General features: G+C 38.1%; 4 protein-coding genes across 6 annotated transcripts; 2 read left to right on the forward strand and 2 right to left on the reverse strand.

Annotated features, from left to right (window-relative positions):
- The first annotated feature begins 688 nt into the window (after positions 1–688).
- On the forward strand, positions 689–5,158 carry LOC107041297 (T-complex protein 1 subunit theta). The gene is made up of 5 exons (XM_015261788.2): positions 689–864; positions 1,514–1,816; positions 2,374–3,018; positions 3,620–4,060; positions 4,695–5,158. Exons 1-5 carry the CDS (start codon positions 805–807, stop codon positions 4,884–4,886), a joined length of 1,641 nt encoding a protein of 546 aa, XP_015117274.1. The 5' UTR covers positions 689–804; the 3' UTR covers positions 4,887–5,158.
- Positions 5,159–6,420: 1,262 nt separating this feature from the next.
- Positions 6,421–13,317, forward strand: LOC107041279 (heat shock protein 70 B2). Of its 3 annotated transcripts, none has more exons than XM_015261755.1 (3): positions 6,421–6,610; positions 8,063–8,675; positions 10,177–13,317. In XM_015261755.1, the coding sequence occupies exons 2-3, from the start codon at positions 8,135–8,137 to the stop codon at positions 11,523–11,525; spliced, it is 1,890 nt and encodes a 629-aa protein (XP_015117241.1). In that variant the 5' UTR covers positions 6,421–6,610; positions 8,063–8,134; the 3' UTR covers positions 11,526–13,317. The 3 variants fall into 3 exon arrangements, with proteins under 3 accessions (XP_015117241.1, XP_015117243.1, XP_015117242.1); XM_015261757.1 differs by having other exon boundaries at positions 6,421–6,511; XM_015261756.1 differs by having other exon boundaries at positions 6,421–6,503.
- Positions 13,318–13,541: 224 nt separating this feature from the next.
- LOC107041280 (COMM domain-containing protein 5) lies at positions 13,542–16,021 on the reverse strand. The gene is made up of 4 exons (XM_015261759.1): positions 15,806–16,021; positions 14,618–14,810; positions 13,908–14,054; positions 13,542–13,804 (listed from the first exon to the last, which is right to left on the reverse strand). The coding sequence occupies exons 1-4, from the start codon at positions 15,903–15,905 to the stop codon at positions 13,621–13,623; spliced, it is 624 nt and encodes a 207-aa protein (XP_015117245.1). The 5' UTR covers positions 15,906–16,021; the 3' UTR covers positions 13,542–13,620.
- Positions 16,022–17,894: 1,873 nt separating this feature from the next.
- On the reverse strand, positions 17,895–19,008 carry LOC107041277. The gene is made up of 2 exons (XM_015261754.1): positions 18,920–19,008; positions 17,895–18,146 (listed from the first exon to the last, which is right to left on the reverse strand). Exons 1-2 carry the CDS (start codon positions 18,986–18,988, stop codon positions 17,895–17,897), a joined length of 321 nt encoding a protein of 106 aa, XP_015117240.1. The 5' UTR covers positions 18,989–19,008.
- Between the last annotated feature and the right edge of the window lie 1,460 nt (positions 19,009–20,468).

Genomic DNA, 20,468 nt, shown 5'->3' on the forward strand with positions numbered 1-20,468 from the left:
TGGCAACGACAATATATCCTTAACCCTAGGACGACCCTCCAGGATGCGATGAAGTCCACCCACGCTATCAAAGCCCTCAGGTAAATCGCAGAGCACGAGCATCTGATAGCAGACGAACCCTGAGTCTTCGTTAGAGAACGATGCAGGAGCTCTTCTCCCTGAAGGGATTGGACTTCTGTGACGAGAACCCAACGAGCAGGCAGTCCTCCTGCTCATGCTCAGTGATGTACTTCATGATGTCCTCCACAGCCTTGCTGACGGTGATGCGCTTGATAGCGGCCTCACGCCTCAGCTGCTCGGTCACTTGACGCTGTTGTTGCAAATTTGTGATCACCATGTCCATAACCGCTGTGTCTGACAGACCTATTTTGCGGGCGTGGCCTTAACACTTGAACAGGAAACACACAGCCCTACTGGGGCTTCAACGAGAATTATTCACAGGCACTGAGTTATGCGGTTTTGGAGCACAAAACTCTGGGTTTTGCACTTGTACTCGACTCGAGATTCAATTCAACTCAGGAAACACTTGAAGGAAACACTTTTGGTGGAGCTATTTTTACTCTGGTGATGCAGAATGTTCTTGACGTATCGTGATGAGTCTATTCGAGGGTGGATTGGGTGGAATGCTCCGAAAAACAAACGGATGATTGTAGAATGGAGTTGGGGGGATTCCGGTGTGAAGTTGGCTTTCTGTGGGGACTCGCCTTTACGCTGGGACGGACTCGTGGACGGCTCACTTCGGGGTACTCTGTTCGAGTGATTTTGGACTCGACACATGTGACAGTGGTTAATTATTATTAAAAAATGGCTTTACACGTACCGAAAGCACCCGGCATGGCCTCGATGATGAAGGAGGGATCGCGGGTGAGTATTTTGGATGGTAATTCGGGGGTTTCTTGGAGGTTCGGGGGCCTTGGGGGTTATTGGGGCCGGTTGGAATCAACGCGCTGGGCATGAACGTCATGTCTATATATTGCCTTTTATGGGCAACATGAAGACTCATGATCGTAAGGAAATTGAAGGTGCTTTTGGGGGTTTTTCGTCGGGGATTATTCGGGGGGGTTTGGGGTAGACGAGATTATTTGGTGCACGTGACAGTTATGGGGTTTTGATTATTGGAGATAATTATTGTTGGGGAGGAATGGGTTTACATGGTCTTGGAGCACCGGGCGTCACGTGTGGGTATTTTGGATATTAATTTGTGGAATTATTTGAGGTTTTTTGAGGGGAATTTTCACCTTCAATTATTATTTTAGATTAAAGAAGGGGTTACTCTTCTTTAGGATTATTAAGACTCGAGTCTTGATCATCCTAAATTGAAACTGAATTCATTAGTTTCTTGTTTGGAATTATTCTTCTGGAAAAATTTGGGATAGTCGAATTGTCAATTGTCAATGAAAATTACGGGATCATCATGATTTTATATCAATATTATCACTGAAACATGATTGTACATATCATCAATTGCATCATTAATTGCATGTAATAATTATTCCACTTTCATGATTTGCAGTACTTCTCTGGTCTTGAGGAAGCAGTATACAGGAATATTGCAGCATGCAAACAGTTCGCTCAGACCGTGCGCACTGCGTATGGACCCAATGGCATGAACAAAATGGTGATTAATCACATCGAGAAACTGTTCGTCACCAGCGATGCTGGGACCATCATCAGGGAGCTGGATGTCGAGCATCCGGCTGCCAAGCTGATGGTCATGGCGTCGCAGATGCAGGAGGCTGAGGTCGGCGATGGCACGAATTTTGTCATCATGTTCTGTGGGGCCCTGCTGGAGGCTGCTGATGAACTTCTCCGTCTTGTGAGTACGGGAATAAAATTAAATCCATTTGCATTTGTGTTGCCCACTTCTATTTTCGAATTATCTCGGTGTGAATGGTTTTATTCAGAAACGTTTTTCACAGGAAATTATGGGTTATAACTTTTTGTGAAGGTATTCTTTTTTGGAAATTATTATTTTGTCAATTGAGTAGAACCACATTGTTAAAAAAATGAAATTTAAGATTTCACTGACAATTCAATGAACTTCCACATTTTTTAGCAACAGAATGACGAAAATTCTCTTACTTACTTAAATTTTTTCTCAAAACACGAATATTTAGTACCAAATAGAAATTTTATATTTTTATATTTTTCATAATTTCATGATTATAAAAAAAGAAATTATAATTCTATATTTTTAATAAAAGTTTTTCTGATTTTTAGTCATTTTCGTGGAATAGTTGAACTGAAATTTATTTCCATTGCCACTTCCATAAAATTTTGAATATTCAATGATGAAATTCTCTGAAATTTCAGTGGAACTATAAAAATTTTCAAAAATGTAATTCAATAGTGAATATTCTTGCATGATTCCAGGGTATTACGACATCAGAAGTGGTGATTGGTTACGAAGTAGCTCTAGAAAAAGCTGTTGAGATCCTCTCAACCCTCGTAATCCACGAGATCAAAGACGTGAAGAACGTGGAAGAGGTGAAAGCAGTGATGAAGTCCTCGATAATGAGCAAGCAGTACGGAAACGAGGAGCTGTTGTCATCCCTGGTCAGTCAAGCCTGCATCTCCATCCTCCCTGAGAACACCACCTTCAACGTTGACAACGTACGAGTCTGCAAGATCCTGGGGTCTGGGATTCACGCGTCCCAGGTGATTCAGGGGATGGTCTTCAAGCGCGATGTCGAGGGAGACGTGACGAAGCAGGAGAAGGCTAAGATTGCTGTCTACACGTGCCCCATCGATACCTCCACCACTGAGACCAAGGGAACTGTCCTCATCAAGAGCGCCAAGGAGCTTCTCGACTTCTCCAGGGGCGAGGAGTCACTCTTGGAGGGACAGATCAAGGCTATTGCCGATTCGGGAGCTAAAGTCGTTGTTTCTGGGGCCAAATTCGGAGACATGGCACTGCATTTCGTTAACAAATACAATCTCATGGCTGTCCGCATTCCAAGCAAATTCGATGTCAGGAGGTTGTGCAAAGCTGTTGGAGCTGTTGCACTCACGAAATTGGTAAATCATTTTTTACTGTATTTTATATGAATTAATATTGACGAGTAGGAAATTATTCTGTAAAGTGTGAGGTCAGTAGTGAAGTTGTAGAATGGAGTGGGGGAATTTTAATTGAAGAGCTTTTTTCCTAGGAAAATATTCATTAACTTAAGAGGAAAATTCAACTGTTTTCTTAAATCATCAGTTCAGTTCATGCAGAACTTGTCTGAAAGTCAAGTCAACTAATTTCATTAGACTAATTTGTTATTGAATTAGGAAATTTTGATGAAATTGGACAATATCAGAAAACTTTGTAGTCTCTAACAATTCGCACACAAAAAGTATTTTGAGATGAGTCAATTCCATTTGAAGTTCTTGTAAAATTGTCTTACAAATAGATTATGCAGTAAACGACTTCAGGAAAATTTCACTATTTAGTTTAAATTCAAAGTTATTTATAACGAATTGATCTTTAATTCAACTCAAATTCTTTGAACTTTTGCACCTTTGCTATTGAATTTTGAATCTTTTAATATATAATCGTGGAAAAATACCCTTTCCACGATTATTTTCTTTCAAAGATAAGATGAAAAATCATTCAATGTCATTGCATTCCCTTCAGATTCCGCCAACTCAAGAAGAACTAGGTTACGCCGACTCAGTCCACACTGACGAGCTTGGAGATACTGCTGTCGTAGTATTCAGGCTCGATGGAAAAGACAGCAAGATCAGCACAATCGTCGTTCGTGGCTCAACAGAGAACTACATGGACGACATTGAGCGTTGCATTGACGACGGTGTCAACACATTCAAGGCCGTCACCAGGGACGGGAGATTCGTGGCAGGAGCAGGAGCTACCGAGATTGAATTGGCCGCACAAATCGCTGCCTACGCCGACACCCGTCCTGGGTTGGAACAGTACGCAGTGAGGAAATTCGCAACTGCCTTAGAGGTCTTCCCTAAGACTCTTGCTGACAACACTGGGAACAGGGCTTCTGAGCTGGTTTCTAAACTTTATGCTGCTCATAAGGAAGGAAATAAGACTTTTGGGTTTGATATTGAGGTAATTATCAGCTTTGCAAGCACTTTTAGTTGTTTAAAATCACTTTGTGATTTTTAAATTATGGCAGGTGCTGCAAATCATGACTAATTCATTAATCAATTTCTCAAGGATTTGTTAATGATTTTTCTGTTGTTTATGACTTGAAAGAATACAACATTGTTAGAGAAAAATTAGAATTTCAGGAGTGATGAAATTTAAGGTATTTAGTGAAAATTTAATGAAATTAAAAAATTTTGATCAGCAGGAAGACGAGAATTCTCTAATTTACTTGATCTTTTAATCAAAATTCTTTAAATAATTGGAAATTCAACAATGTATTTTTATTTCTACTGATTTCCATCGAATAATTGACCTGAAATTTACAGATTCCATAGATTTTTCCATAAAATTTTGAAATTTTAATGGCAAAATTCCTTGACATTCCCGCAAAACTATAATGCGACGAAAATTTCCAAGGAATGTACTGAAAATTTCAATGAAAAACTGTTAACAGTGAATAATGGAATGATAATGCTTCGTATGATTTTTAATGTTCAAATTATTAGAGAAACTCAAAATTTAAGTGGATCCTTGTAAAAAAAAAATTATCAAGACGTTTTTCGTATAATTTTCAACATGTTGTATAATGTTTTAGGGCGCTGGAGCTGCAGTACACGATGCAGCAAAAGCTGGAATTTTGGATGCATTCTTAGTAAAGCAGTGGGGCTTGAAATACGCAGTCAATGCTGCCTGCACCATCCTGAAGGTCGATCAAATAATAATGGCGAAACGTGCAGGTGGACCGAAACCACCAGCAGGCCACCACAACAGCGACGACGAGTCGTAAAGTCACAGTCACTCAACGAATTGCCCTCCCTAATTTTTTACACCGTTGTACTCGCGAAGATTAATTCACACGCTTTGTTTGATAATAAATTCATACATACTGGAGAGGTATTCTTCATCATGTACCTCATTTGGTAACATTTTCATCATGGTTTCATTAAATTACAAGTTTGTTATTCAGAAACGTGAGGATTTATCGATCTCTATTGTCACAAGAGTTGATGCGTAAGTCAGAGAATTGCAAAGTTGAATAAAGTTGGTAATTTCACAAGATATAATGGTTTTAATTAATTTGAACATCCCCTTTTGATTTAATCCTGTAGCGAAGTTGTTAAATGTCGTCATTTCATTATTTACTAAGGGGCTACCATTGCTCGCTCCGCTGGTCAACCCCCATATGACTCCAATGATCCTTATTCTAACCCTTGTGACCCTTAATCTGAGCCTCGTGACCCTCATTCTATTTTGACCCTTGTGAACTTTAGTTTCTGCCCCCCGTGGCCCTTACTTGAACCCTTAATCTGACTTGTGATCATTAATGTGACCCTTATTTGGATCTTTAATATGACCCTTCATTTGACCCTTGTGAAGCTTAATGTGAGCCTCGTGACCCTCATTCCATTTTGACCCTTGTGATCCTTAGTTTCTGATCCTCATGACCCTTACTTGAAGCCTTAATCTAACTTGTGAACATTAATGTGACCCTTACTTGGATCTTTAATATGACCCTCATTATGACCCTTCAACTTGTGACCCTTATGACCCTTCATTGGATCCATATGATCCTTAAATTGACCCGCCTGGCCCTTATTCTGATCCTCTTGACCCTTATTTTAACCCTTGTGACCTTTATTTTTGCAGTCTTAATTTCGAGTACCAAATTTTCATCACCAGAAGTCGATTTGGATTTTTATAAAATAGAGAGATGATCTAAACTGTGTCGTACAGTTTGTTATAATTTTTACAAAACATTATCTTCGAAAAACATGGGGAAAATCGTTAGAAAAACCGGTTGTCTAAGGATATCCCTTAAAGTCGCCAAAAATTCTAGAAATATCCAAGCAAAATCGACTTCCTCCCTCCTTCAATCGATTCCCCTCATTGCGTGTTCAGTCCCCATTACTCCCGACCTTGATCCCCGCTGAAAGCGCTCGCCGCATGCAACCCCCCGCACCCAAACCCTCATCCCTCCGACAGCATTCACCACGGAAGTATTAATATTACTGAGCCTAAAAATACTAGATAAACTTGCCAATGCCGTCCTCCCCTCCTATCCCTCCCAAATACCGCCGAATCTTCTCGTCGCGGAATAAAACCGGGAAAAAACACCTGCCACTCCCATTTTCCCCGAAAAACAAAAATCCCATTCAACCCGAATAAAGTACGTACTCTCGGATCCACGAGATAAAGGGTTTCGCGCAAAATTCAGTCGTCGTCGGTTCCCCCCAATTCGCATTTGTTCCCTGATTGGTCGATACCATATAAATACCGGCCGGCCCACGCGCTTCGTCAGTATTCAAAAACTTCTCAAAGTGTCAACTGCGTTGAGGCACACCTCATCACCCGTTTTACGTAATTCTGTTATTACGCACAAGTGATCGAACTGCATCATAGCTGGGTAAAACAGTAAATATTCGCTCTACTAATTAGAGTATTCAAGACCATTCGTTCCTTCGCAGTTATTAAGTGAGACTAAAATAGTATTTGAGATATTCTGATCCAGAGGTAAATACTATTTCCAATGGATAGGTGATCATTTGAAATAGTTTCATGTCATTATTTGAAATAAAATAACAAACATTGATGATAATTACTCCAAAACTACTGCAATGACTGAATTTCATTCGACATTACGAGATAAACATGAAATAAATCCCGATTATTTTAAAATTTCATTCAAAACGTGAAACAAGATGGATAATATCATTTCATTTATCGCTCTAATTGAATGAAATAGTATTTTTTACGCTATTCCAGTTTGAAAGCAAAAATAATTGGTATTTAATCAGTGATGATGATAAACTTGAAATGATTTTTTCAAAAAGTGTAGCATTACAATGAATCATTGATGCCAATTTCTTGAAATTTTGTTCATTTCATTATTTGACATAAAACTACAATCATTGATGAATGATTAAAACTATTGCAATGATCGAATGTCACAATGACATTACGAGACAAGAATTAATTAAATTCCAACTATTTAGAAACTTCATTCGAAGAGTGAAATAAAATAGGCAATGCTATTGCATTCGCCTTTCTAATTAAAGACAGTATGATTCATGCCCGTAAGAATTGTATACATTTAGGTTTGTGCGTAATGTGAAGATCGAATGAGACGAGCGCATTATAATTTTCAATGTCCACATTAAATTCAATCACAAAATATTGAAGTCTCAAGTTGTACACAGTGTCACTCTGCTGGATGCACATGACAAATGATAAATGTTCTGCAAAAAAGTTGTACTTAATTTCTTTACACATGAGGAACGAATATCAGTTGTTCACACCTGTGTCAAAAACGTTCACAAAAATAATACGTGTAGTTATTTATGTGCACGCAATTAGAGAATGAATAAAGAGGATAGTTGTGCATAAAATATCGTGCGGAATGAACGACAATATCTGCAATAATTAAGAGCTCCATTCGAAAAATTGAAATCTACTGACTTTTTCCTATCAAATATCTCATAGAATCACACGGAGAGAAATGTCCAGTAAAAATTACGGAACTCACAGCTCGCTCACCGATTACGGAATCGACTCAGAAAATTTAAGTGACGGTATCGTAATTTTTCACAGGAGATTCAGGTAAAAATTACGGAACGCTCTGGAAAAATACTGTGATTTCAGGTAAAAATTACGTGACAGTTTCGTAACATTTCCTACAACCACATTTCGCTCTGGAATTACGGGAAAGATACGTCATTTTTATTGAATATTTCTCTCCGTGCAGCGCAAAAAACAAATAGAATTTTAACGAGAATTCCCTAGAATTCTAGTAGAATCCCAATAGAATTAGAGAATTTGAATAGAATTTTCTAGCGAATTCGCTAAGTTTCTGTTGAATTTTCTCATGCGCGATCCCAATCTATTAAATTTCTCCTTTAGAAGCAGAAATAACTAAAAAGTACCATTAATTAATCATTTCATCCATTTGAGAACCTTTTTCTACAGGATTTCCATGGAATAGTCCCACCTCCGAATCAACTACTCCCACAACTAAAGCTCCCAAACAATAATCGAAAGATGCCGGCGGTAGGAATAGACCTGGGTACGACCTACTCCTGCGTGGGAGTGTGGCAGCACGGAAAAGTCGAGATAATCGCCAACGATCAAGGAAATAGAACGACACCATCATACGTGGCCTTCACCGACACAGAGAGATTGATCGGCGATTCTGCCAAGAATCAAGTTGCCATGAATCCCACCAACACAGTGTTCGATGCCAAACGACTCATCGGTCGTCGTTACGATGACGCAAAGGTGCAGCAGGACCTGAAGCACTGGCCATTTGCAGTGATAAACGAGGGGGGAAAGCCGAAGATCCAGGTGGAATTCAAAGGCGAGAGGAAAGTCTTCGCCCCCGAGGAGATAAGTTCGATGATCCTGATCAAGATGAGGGAGACGGCTGAGGCATTTCTCGGATCCAAAGTCCGAGACGCCGTGATAACAGTTCCAGCGTATTTTAATGATTCCCAGCGTCAGGCGACGAAGGACGCGGGGGCCATCGCAGGACTCAATGTCCTACGGATCATAAACGAACCGACCGCAGCGGCTCTAGCTTACGGTCTGTTGATTATTGTCTGTTGATTTTTTTTGTTACGAGATCGGAGGCGCAATTCGATAGATTTTATATGATTCATCACGTTAATACACTGAGAAAAAAAATTCTAATATCTGAAACATATTTTCTTGAGACAAGTAAGTTTGCTTCAATTGTTTAATTCTCCCACACAGAGAGAAATATTCAATGAAAATTACGTATCTTTTCCGTAATTCCGGAGCGAAATGTGGTTGTAGGAAATTTTACGGAACTGTCACGGAATTTTTCCGGAGCGTTTCGTAATTTTGATCTGAATCTCCTGTGAAAAATTAGGATACCGCCACTTAAATTTTGTGAGTCGATTCCGTAATCGGTGAGTGAATTGTGAGTTCCGTAATTTTTACGAAACATTTCTCTCCGTGTAGGCATCTCAACTCACGTGGCCGGAGAAAGGTCTCATCCATTAAAATATTCTTGAACTCACGATATTGTCGCAAATGAACTCACTCAAATCGCGTAGAAGAACCGTCAAGCTTCACGTATCTATTGTTTTCATGATTTTTTTGTTATGCAGTTGCAATATTTCGATATGTAATATATTCATGATATAATGCGCAACGATAGTGATACATGAGAATTCATTCGAGTTCTGTGAACCGCAATCATTCTGAGATTTAAACCATTGAAAATAATTTACTTCTCTCAAGTAAATATGGTCTACATATTAGAAAATTTTTCTCTCAATGCATTTAAGTAGATTGGAATCAATATGTTTGTTCACGTATACGAATTTCTATAGTATTACTGAGGAGAAATTCGTGTGACATCTTTTTATTATAATAATAAGACGAGATCGGAGCCGCGCCCCGCGTCCCTTGATAGTTCGATAGATTTTATATGATTCATCGCGTTAATATTTAAGTAGATTGGAATCAATATGTTCTTTCATGTATACGAATTTCCATAGTATTACTGAGGAGAAATTCTTCGAAATCCAAAACTTTTACGAGTAATTTTCTACACGGAGAGAAATATTCAATAAAAATTACCAGAAAAAAGACAAGAAAGTAAAAATTACGTTTCGAAACGTAATCTGGGAGCGAAGTAAAATTCAATAAAAAGTGTCAATCGTCACGTAAATTCTACGATCTGTTCCGTAAAAATTACTCATCCGTCCGACGTCTCACGGCTAGCCATGAGTCACCGTGAGGGGGAGATTTTAACAACACGTTCCGTAATTTTTCCGGAACTTTTCGTAAACATTCTTAAACATCCAAGAATTTTCATGTTCTGAGGCATAATAAGTCTTGAAGTTTCTGTTAGATTTTACAACTTCCAGAAAAATTACGTGACTTTTTCGTATTTTTTCGGTGACAGACCCGAAAATTTACTGAACGTTTGAGATTTATTCTCTTATATTCCTATAGAAATTCACTGAAAACGATTCTCGCTTGCGGATTACGTGAAATGTTTGGTAATTTTTCTTAAATATTTCTCTCCGTGTAACAGTGTAGTATCCTTACAGGTCTCGATAAGAACCTGAAGGGCGAGAAGAACATTCTGATCTTCGACCTGGGGGGCGGCACGTTCGACGTGTCGATTCTCTCAATCGACGAGGGATCGTTGTTCGAAGTGAAAGCAACAGCCGGTGACACCCACCTCGGGGGAGAGGACTTCGACTCGAGACTGGTCCGTCATTTCGCGCAGGAATTCGATCGGAAGTACAAGAAGGACCTGACGAAGAACCCCAGAGCCTTGAGGAGACTCAGGACCGCTGCGGAACGCGCGAAACGAACCCTCTCCTCGAGCACCGAGGCCTCGCTGGAGATCGACGCGCTCTACGAGGGCATCGACTTCTACACGAAGATCTCGAGAGCGCGCTTCGAGGAGCTCTGTTCCGATCTTTTTCGAGCGACGCTGGAGCCCGTGGAGAAGGCCCTGAACGACGCCAAGATGGACAAGAAGACCGTCAACGATATCGTCCTGGTGGGGGGCTCCACCAGGATCCCGAAGATCCAGTCGCTGCTGCAGGGGTTTTTCAACGGAAAACAACTGAATTTGTCGATCAATCCGGATGAGGCGGTTGCGTACGGAGCTGCTGTCCAGGCGGCGATTTTGACTGGGGCTGGCAACACCAGTTCTGCTCTTCAGGATGTTCTTCTGGTCGACGTGGCCCCGCTGTCTCTCGGGATTGAGACGGCCGGGGGCGTGATGACGACTCTGATCGAGCGAAACGCGAGGATTCCGTGTAAACAGATGCAGGTCTTCACGACTTATTCTGATAATCAGCCTGGGGTCGCGGTTCAAGTGTTCGAGGGGGAGAGGGCCATGACGAAGGACAATAATCTACTGGGGACCTTCGAGTTGTCTGGGATTGCGCCCGCCCCCAGAGGAGTCCCCAAGATCGAAGTGACTTTTGATCTCGATGCCAATGGAATTCTCCACGTGACGGCCAAAGACACCGGGAGTGGGCGGTCGAGGGATGTCACTATCAGGAATGACAAGGGCCGACTCAGTCGCGCGGAGATTGACAAGATGCTGAGGGACGCTGAGAGGTACAGGGAGGAGGACCAGAGGCAGAGGGAACGCGTGGCTACCAAGAATAAACTTGAGGCTTATGTTTACTCGGTGAAGCAGGCGGTGGAGGACAGCGGGGGGAGGCTCTCTGATAGCGACAGGCGGAAGGTTTTGGAGATGTGCGAGGATACGGTCAAGTGGCTGGAGGGGAACTCTCTCGCGGAGAGGGAGGAGTGCCAGCACAAGCTGGAGACGCTGCAGGCGCAGTGCTCGCCGATCATGGTGAAACTGCATCGAGCGGCGGAGGGCTCTGGGGGACGCGGGAGTGATGGGCCTACTATTGAAGAAGTTGACTGAAGGGAGGGGACGATTCGAGGATGTGGTACACAAAAAAAAATATTTCGGAGGATATTTGCGGGAGACTTTTTGGAATTTTTGGGAGGTTTTAGATGCACGGAAATTTTAAGGAATTTCGTTGGTCAAAATTCAAAATTTTATGGGAAATCAATGAGGACTGGTAATTTTAGTTTCATTTTTCGCTGACGATGAATAGAAATCAGGAAAATTCTAGGAGATATATTTTTAATTTTTCAATTGTCTGACAATTCAGCGTAATTTGGCATTGACTGTTCATCTTCATTGACTGTTCGGAACTTCAGCAAATTTTCAGTGAAATCAGAAATTTCATGATTTTTCCGGCCTAATTACATTCAATGCCACCCTCCTGAAAATTTTATTGGTTGACTGTCCATGAAATTTCAATTTTTGAAACTTTGTTCTTAATTTTTATTTTTTTGGACTTAGTATTGAAGTTAATTGAAGAAATGGGGAGATCTGAGGCGGTGGTACGCTGTTGAAAAAATTTGGACGATATTTTCGGGAGACTTTTGGGAATTCTTTGGCAGGTTTTACATGCACGGGAATTTCGAGGAATTTCGCCGATCAAAATTCAAAATTTCATGGGGAAATCAAGAGAAACTCTTAATTTTAGTTTAATTATTTGCTGACAATTAGTAGAAATCAGAAGAATTCTAATAAATATATTTTAGATTTTTCAATTGATTGACAATGCAGCGTAATTTGGCATTGAATATTCATGTTCATTGACTATTCGGAATGTCAGTGAATGTTCAGTAAAATCGGAAATTTCGTGATTTTTCCGAATAATTTTAATGAATTTAATGATTCAATGACTTTAATGAATAATATTCCACCGATCCCTCAGAAAATAAATATTCAAATCGATTCGATCATAAATCAAAAAATTGTTTCAGTGCCCTCTTGACCGAGTTCTAAGATGGTGAATATAGCATTCATTCTTGAATGACAGCCTGGAAATAGCGGTTTTTTACGTCAGACCCTTGTTTATGCAGCCCACGATGATTCATAGATTATGTTAATCGTCGCCATCACAAATCATGTCCACTCGGAAGCACTTTGATAATTTATTAACAAAAATAACTATGCTGAAGCGAAAAAAAGGCAATTAGCCACTCGTTTTCTTGGACTTTTTAATGGAAGACGTGAAAAATAAGTGGGTGATTGCTTATGTTTCGTTTCACAACAGCTAGTTTTGCTCGTAAATTATCGATATTTTTGCGGGAATTTTTCGTGAGGATATCGACTAGAATAATCTCTGAATCATTAGGAATAACCGCATATGCGCAAGGGTCTAACGTAAGAAATGCTATTTCCATCATAATTGAACTGGATCAATAGAACAGATGACATTTTTTTTCTAATCACGATTAAATGAATTTAAACAAATTTTTTTTTTCTGGGGAACGGTCGATCGTCGAAGAATGAATTTTCGGAAAAATATGAATGTCTCGGAAAGTATATCACAGATCAAGTTCCAATTGATTTCGATGGATAACACTAATTAAAGACGACATCCGGAAGAAAAAACAGGATTTTATACATTAGTCATGGGTAAATTTAAGATGACTTATCATATTTCACTACTTCGATAGTGATAATATAGCTTTGGCTTTCTAAGAATACAGTATTTAGTTTCAATTTGACTGCTTCAATTCTACTGCTTCTGCTGTTACAAAATGTGATTCACTAAGCTAGGTTTGACTGATGTTTTATATTGTTACTTAATGGATGATAATAAATCATGTTTTTAATATGATCAGCATAAAAATATGATTTGGATAAACATTACACCATTACAATTCTGACACGAAATGCTTTTTTGGGAATTTTTATTCCAAATTCAAAAGTAAAAAATTTTATTCAAAAGTGTATCATGAGTCATCGTTTCTTCATTTCTATCCCGAAATTTAGCAAAAATTAGAAAGAAAGAACCCATGAAAAACGAAAACAATATGGTAATAGAGGACTAAGACGATTAATTGTAAATCGTGATTAATTCGTGATTTTTTTATTAGAAATATATTTTGTTTTAGGATTAATTTTTTTATCGTATAAAGTCTGTAGGAAATTACTAACTGAGTGGAATGGCTCTTGATGAAGTCGTATTCTCGAGTTCTTGCATTCTTAGGAGCAAACTCGCGATTGTATGCCTCAGTAAATGGAATTTAGCCATACTCAATTCGAACATGTATCGCTGTCCTGTACTCAGCGTCCACTCCATCAGAATTGTGGGTTCCAGCACTCGTGAGAGGTAACTGAAACATTGGAAAATTATATTTGGATGTAATTCAAAAGGGAAGAGGGTAAATAACTCCCCAATCACGTTGAATTATTGTCGTTTATTCTCAGAGAAATTACCTGGAAGATATCGTGATATCGATTCTCCAGCGACACGACTTCAACGTTGGGAAAAATTTAGTTCTCTCCGTTAGACCTTGGATGAGGGCGGGTCGTTTGTGCCCATACAAAACTGCACACAAGTCTTCAATGCAACTATTCTCAAATCTGTAAAGAAGGAAAAATGAAAGGGACTTTAGATCCAATCAGGGAATAGTGAGGATATCCAAGTTCTTTAGATTTTTTTCGTTGATTGTGCAATCATTTCGTATTTTGAAAACCTGAACTTGATTCTCCAGTTTAAACCGTCGGAGTTCTATTAGAATTGATTAAAATTCTATTGAGGAAATCTCAACAGGATAATTGATGTAAAAAAATCAATATTTATGCACTTTTTCTTGTTAAATATCAATAGGATAATAATTTCAACACATAATTTCCAATAGAATTCCAATAGAATTTCTTAAAGAAAGTTTTTAAAAGATCATGACATTTTTATGAATAATTTATGAACATTCATTTTGCATCCTAAAGAATATTTGTCTTCGAAATCGTCCCCGAAAGCGTAAACAATTTACCATCAATTGTTTATAAGAAGAAAATGTTTTAAAAATAGCTTGTGAAATTTAAATTTTAATACTTAATAGACGAATTTGACGATTTCAAATCTCGAAAACTGTGGAAATCACTTGAATATCATAAAAAAATCATTGTCATGAAGTGGAATTTACTTCAATTCTTGTAGACATTCTTTAAAATCAGCAGTCTTTATAGGACTATTGGCAGATCGCAGGTGAGTCCTGAAAATCGTGAGTACTGCCGAATACCACTCATCGACTTTTTCCTGTGGCAAGTTGTACTTTTCGGATAATCTGTCAAGAATTCCATCCTCGATATGCTCCTGCTCAATAGCTTTCACCGCCACTGCAAATTATGAATTATAAATAATACAAGTCATTATCATTATCATAATCATTGTCATTATCTATTCATTGTGTAGTCCTAGACCCCCCGAAGTCAGAGGCCTCTGAATCCTATTAGTTGCGGCAAATATCACTTTAAAAATCCTTCATTCGATTGTGAGACCAATTAGACTGAAAAGTCAGAGGTTGATTTTCGGGTCAAATGGTAAAAAAAAATAATAGGGGAGCATTAACTCGAGATGATAGTGTGGCCTCCGCGGCCGTCAGAAATCAAACGATTCCTTTTAAAATTCCTATTGAAACCGCTGAGGCCAACCCGCTGTCATCTTGAATTAATAAATTACGGAGGCCGTAAAAAACTATCATCTGATATAATATAAATAGAAAATTATAGGTTCTTTATGTTGAACTTAAATCCTCATGATATGGCTGAATGAATAAGATTATGAATGAGATTATTTAAATATTATGGTGTTTAATAGATTAGTTTATGGTATTTTAAGTGGTTTTAGTATTACGTCAGGCGTAGAGTACTAAATATTCATGTATTTAAGCATTTGATATTTTTATAATTAAATTCTTGCTTATCACCAGAAGAAGATTGAACTTTTTTTTATGGGTATCTACTATTTTCGATGTCCCTAAATACTGAGCATGAAAATATCTCCTAAATCCTATAGGAAATCCTATGGAGAATTCGAACATTTCCTATAGGATTTTTCTGATTTTTTTGGTCTTTTTTCCTATAGGAAATCCTATGGGAATTTTTTCATACATGTTATCCCATGCAATCTCCTGTGGATTGCTAAACTAGGATAAGTGCATTTGTAATACACATTGCTGGTAAGCGATTGAAGCAAAAACGCGTTTTCCAAAAAAAAGCGCTTATCCTAGTTTACCAATTCATCACAGAAATTTTTTCGTGCGTGTATTCAACAGAGTACGCCTGTCACTCTGTTCCTCAACACCGCGACTAGAGGTACACTAATAACTCACATTGGATAAGTGGCCGTAGGATCGTCTTCTTTATCTCTGATATATGTTTTCCTTTGCTGCCTAAAGTGGTTGTCAAACATATCGCTGTGTCACTCGACATGAGGAAATGCTTCTTCGTCTTCTTGGTGAACTACTCTTAGTACCCAGATCAGATTTTCGTGAACATCCACAGATGATGTTTACAAAGAATCATTCACTGACTGTCCCCACTCAGTACATGCGCCTTGAGGATGTGCCCGGTACCATTCCCGATGATAAGAATGTGTTGAAACATTGTAATTATGATTTCTACCGTTGCAACCGCTGATAAAAACCCTGACTGCCATGCCCACTAGTTCAGCTCAAGTTAATTAGACAATTTGGCAGGTACCAGAGTGACTCAGGAACATTTCTTCTCTAAGAACCCGGAGACTAATGGGGAACTTGCGCGCACGTGCGAAAAAAATTAATAGTAAAACGTAGCGAATTCGCTAGAATTCTGTTCGATTTCTATTGAATTTTCTGGGAGTTTTTGGCTGATTCTATTGAAGTGTTTAATAAAAAATATTATAATACGATAGAATAAGTCAATAGAATGAGCCAATTTCTTCAAAATCGCTACAACGACCGCTAGAGGGTTAACCCGCGGTGAAATGGGAGGTACAAATCCCACCACTGGGCGTTTGTACCTCCCCGATCTCGTGTATAAGAAGAATGAAGAAAGTGGCTAATTCGATTCTTCTATACAACTTGTTCTATTGAGATATTTTCTATAAAGTTTCCTCGGCTTAAATTTTCTAAGTTTTTTTGTTTGATTTTCTTGATGAAATGAAAAGAAAAAAAGAATAACAAAAACTTAGAAAATTTGAGCCGAAGAAATTCTATAGAAAACATCTTAACAGAATAAGTTTTATAGAAAAATCAAATTCAGTTGTTTTTTATAGAATATTTCAATAGAATCCGCCCAAAACTAATGGCAAAGTTCAATAGAAATTCAATAGAATTGTCTAACGAATTCGTTAGATTTCTCTATTAAATTTTTTCGTGCGTGTGGAGCTCAGTTATCCATAATTTCCCTATTCACCCACCGATGTATTCTACATGGCCCATACGTAGCTGAACGAAAATAATTATGGAAAAATATTGCCTAGATATTTCACAATAGTTGATTGAAAATCAGGCGTGTTTGAAACCATTATTTCGGTCACGACGTAGCAAAACGGCATACGCAAGGCCGGGTATCGTTCCGTTGGTCGAATGTGGGAAGAGAGGGGAGTTGCCGTCATCCATTGGATAAGGCGCACGTTAGGATTGGGTTAGGTCGGCTCGAGCCAGTCTGTCATTGGTCCGGCGTTCGACCACCCTTGTGACACCATTAGCGATTTCAGAGCTTTTGCAACCTTCAAATTTCGATAATCGATTATTAATTAACGAGCAATATTTTCCCATGTTTATGAAAAAAAAACAATTCACCTAGAGGTGGGACTAGCAGATAATTTAAAAGACTCTAAATCATAACGAAATCAGAAAGAGATCTTATTATTAAAACTTGTGATATATAAAATTCATCATTCTGATTCAATCTAGTTATTGCATTTTCACGTGTATAATTATCTGCACCTACATTTATTTAATCAAATTTTTATTTGCTCTTATACGCTTGTAATTCATTATATTGTGATGCTTTTTCTTCCTTTTGTAAAACAGCAATGTCGATTTGACTAGAAACGAGTTGATAAATTAAAAAATGGGAGAAAAATCCGCAGGTAAAAAGAATGGCATCTTTTAAATAAATACAAAATTTAATATCCAATGAGTTATTTCACAAAATGTACAGTAAGTAAACCCTTTCAGATTTCAGAATTAGTTTCACCGCAGTTCGTTACTCTCATTATTCATCAATAAAAAATAGAACAAGTCATTTTGCACTTAAGATAGTTGTACAACCGTATTTAAACTCGTGAATTTGGTAAAATTACAATCTCGACATGTTTAAATACATCTTTACATATATTTTAAATAGATAAATAAGTTGATAAATATCTTACAAATAATAATAAATAGACTAAACATATTATTACACATATTATTCCTAATTGTCTAGATTATTCTAGAATAAGTCATCGCCTCCGAAATCGAGGCCGCCGTAATCATCCCCGTAGTCGTAATCGTCGGCTCCTGGTGGCACAAAAATTCCTCCCAAAAATCCGGAGAGTCTGTCGGCAAGTCCCATGCTCTTCGCGAGCCCAAATATGAGCCTCATTATTAAGAGCCTTATGAAGTTCGGGGTATTAGTTTCTTTGTTTTGCAATTGAAACTGCTTCCGCTTCCCGAATGATAGGGTACATTGGATTGTGCTAAGCTGTAAGGAACATTAAAAATTTTATTGTCAGTAATTGAGGGTGAAAGTGGCAAAATGAGCACTTCTCAGTTTTTTCTAAGTGTCGAAAAATTTCTTTTCCATGGAAATTATAATACATTTGGTCTCTTATTGATGAATTTGTTTTTGAAATAAAAATCAAACATCGATTTTACCCCCTCCCCCTGTGAGGGTTCTCTTCATTTCTTACACGAAAAAAAAATGTGGAAGACAATAACAAAATTGCCAGAACTATTGGATTAAACTATTTGGATTAAAGTTTGGTTCAGTTTTATTGTATTTTTTACTAGGATTTTGATAAAAATTTCTGAAAAACTGATGATTACGATTCCTCAAATTGAAGAATAATTATTGAAATAAAGTTCTACTGTTGAAAAAAATTCAGAGATTATTAAAACCTGCAAATAATTACTAGCTCACCAAAAAATTCGGATGTGGCACTCTAATTTTTAAAGCTCTTCCCTTGAAAATTAGGGTTCCACATCCCAGTTTTTTAGTGATCATGGATTGATCAATACTACATACATTTCTGCCAGAATTTATTCTCCGTGTACTCAACTTTGAATCGGAATTAATATTTAGCAATAATATTTACTTTTAAAATTCTCGTAGAGTTTATTCAATAATACCCCGAATTATTATTATTTAGATTCTTCTCATCGATTGTTATACAACTTTTTACAATGCGTCGCGAGCAACGGAGTATTAAAGAAATTATCCTTCCGTGCAAATAAAAACAAAAGAAATGTACATACATTGAAGCAAATTGTGAAGAAGATAAGAACAATGGCAGTTTTCATCCTGAATCTCATTCCCCCAGCCATGATCAATAAATCACTTTCTTCGCGTCTGCCTAATGACTCCAATTGCTTTCCTCGTCCAGCGATGTTTTAAAACCCCGCGAAGTGCAGTTGCGATGCGGTTGAGTTTCCGCAATTAATTCACTCCTCTAAAAGGCTCAACGCTCAGCGCTCAACAATGGTCTCCCCAATGACATTCAATGCACTTGCGGTAGTCCCGCGTATTCCCCCGAAGATACAAAAAAGACTTCACTGGAAAAATAAATGTAACACGTTCACCTCGGCTCCCTCACGAGACTGGCGTTATTCTCACCAGTCGCGTGTAACCATACGCGATAACTCTTCCTGATCCCTTCTTCCTTCTCCTTCTTCTATAATTTTTTTTCACATCAAACGCCTCACAAGACCGGCATTTAGAGAGTGACTGGGGAGAGGAGACCGCGCAGGGGTACCAAGTTATTTTACGATAACGGTATGCCACGAAAAAAAAGGCATCCAGGCCACACCGAGTCCTCTTCTGGCTTAAAACAACAGTACGATACCGAAAGGTTAAGCGCGTTGATTGGTTTTCTAAGTGGATGACACCAAACCCACATTTCCGAGGCATTAGGAAACACGATATGACGGATTCTCCGTCAATCTAGCCACCTATTTTTTTTTTCAAGGTCTCCACAAAATCTGAAAAAAGCTGTACTTTTATATTCATTAACAGTACTCTCTGTGAATTTTTTTAAGCATGGTGAAGATGAGTGGATCCAATGAAATTAAAAAAAAAATGATATCTAAGGAAGTTGACCTCAGAAAAAAAAATTTCGGGACGAAAAATTTACGTTTTTATTTGAATTGTTCAAATAATTTTTTTACATTCTAAAATTATCCTGAAAATTGCATTTTTATGCATTTCGATTTTTTTGTTTTACTTAAACAAATTGAGGCGATATGGTGATGCAAATTTAAGATCAATCAATGAAATTATCATCGGTCATTAGTGACTTTATCATCAATACTAACATTTTGGCTCAATCTTTGAAGTCACTCAAAGGCATAAAAAAATTTCCACACTTCAATTTGGAAGCTTCTTACTCTCATACGGAACGGTTGGCGGGAAGAATTGGAATTTTTTTTATCACCTTGGGTGACCTCAAAAATGGAGCCAAAATGTTAGTACGGATGACAAAGTCAGAAATTACCGGTGATGATGTTTTTCTCCAAAGCTTGCGGCCGTTCTATTTTCATTTCCATTGATCAACATTGAACTTAAATCATCACATCACGTTACTTTTCCAAAGAAGAACACAAAGGTCCAAATGCGTAAAAACGAAATTGTTAGGATTAATTTTAAAAAGTCAGGTAAAAACCTAAATTTTTGGTTCTAAACTTTTTTTTCTCTGAGATCAACTTCTCCGAATATCCATTTTGTTCTAAATTTCTACGGATGCTCTTATTTCTACCGTGGATGCTTAAAAAAATCTGAAAAAAATCACAAAGAGTAGTTTTAATGGAT

This window comes from Diachasma alloeum, unplaced genomic scaffold, assembly GCF_001412515.2.
Source record: "Diachasma alloeum isolate Michigan unplaced genomic scaffold, Dall2.0 Dall_scaffold_00360, whole genome shotgun sequence".
NCBI classification, from domain to species: Eukaryota; Metazoa; Arthropoda; class Insecta; order Hymenoptera; family Braconidae; genus Diachasma; species Diachasma alloeum.

What these genes read in the sequence shown, in the direction of transcription:
- LOC107041297 (XM_015261788.2), top strand. Translation starts at nt 805, where the DNA reads ATGGCTTTACACGTACCGAAAGCACCCGGCATGGCCTCGATGATGAAG. An exon ending in TGATGAAGGAGGGATCGCGG is followed by an intron (nt 865 to 1,513) that starts GTGAGTATTTTG and finishes CATGATTTGCAG; the next exon opens with TACTTCTCTGGTCTTGAGGA. An exon ending in CTTTTGGGTTTGATATTGAG is followed by an intron (nt 4,061 to 4,694) that starts GTAATTATCAGC and finishes ATAATGTTTTAG; the next exon opens with GGCGCTGGAGCTGCAGTACA.
- LOC107041279 (XM_015261755.1), top strand. Translation starts at nt 8,135, where the DNA reads ATGCCGGCGGTAGGAATAGACCTGGGTACGACCTACTCCTGCGTGGGA. An exon ending in CGCAGCGGCTCTAGCTTACG is followed by an intron (nt 8,676 to 10,176) that starts GTCTGTTGATTA and finishes GTATCCTTACAG; the next exon opens with GTCTCGATAAGAACCTGAAG.
- LOC107041280 (XM_015261759.1), bottom strand. Translation starts at nt 15,905, where the DNA reads ATGTCGAGTGACACAGCGATATGTTTGACAACCACTTTAGGCAGCAAA. An exon ending in GAATGTCTACAAGAATTGAA is followed by an intron (nt 14,055 to 14,617) that starts GTAAATTCCACT and finishes CCTTCTTTACAG; the next exon opens with ATTTGAGAATAGTTGCATTG. An exon ending in GATATCACGATATCTTCCAG is followed by an intron (nt 13,805 to 13,907) that starts GTAATTTCTCTG and finishes CCAATGTTTCAG; the next exon opens with TTACCTCTCACGAGTGCTGG.
- LOC107041277 (XM_015261754.1), bottom strand. Translation starts at nt 18,988, where the DNA reads ATGGCTGGGGGAATGAGATTCAGGATGAAAACTGCCATTGTTCTTATC. An exon ending in TCTTCACAATTTGCTTCAAT is followed by an intron (nt 18,147 to 18,919) that starts GTATGTACATTT and finishes TGTTCCTTACAG; the next exon opens with CTTAGCACAATCCAATGTAC.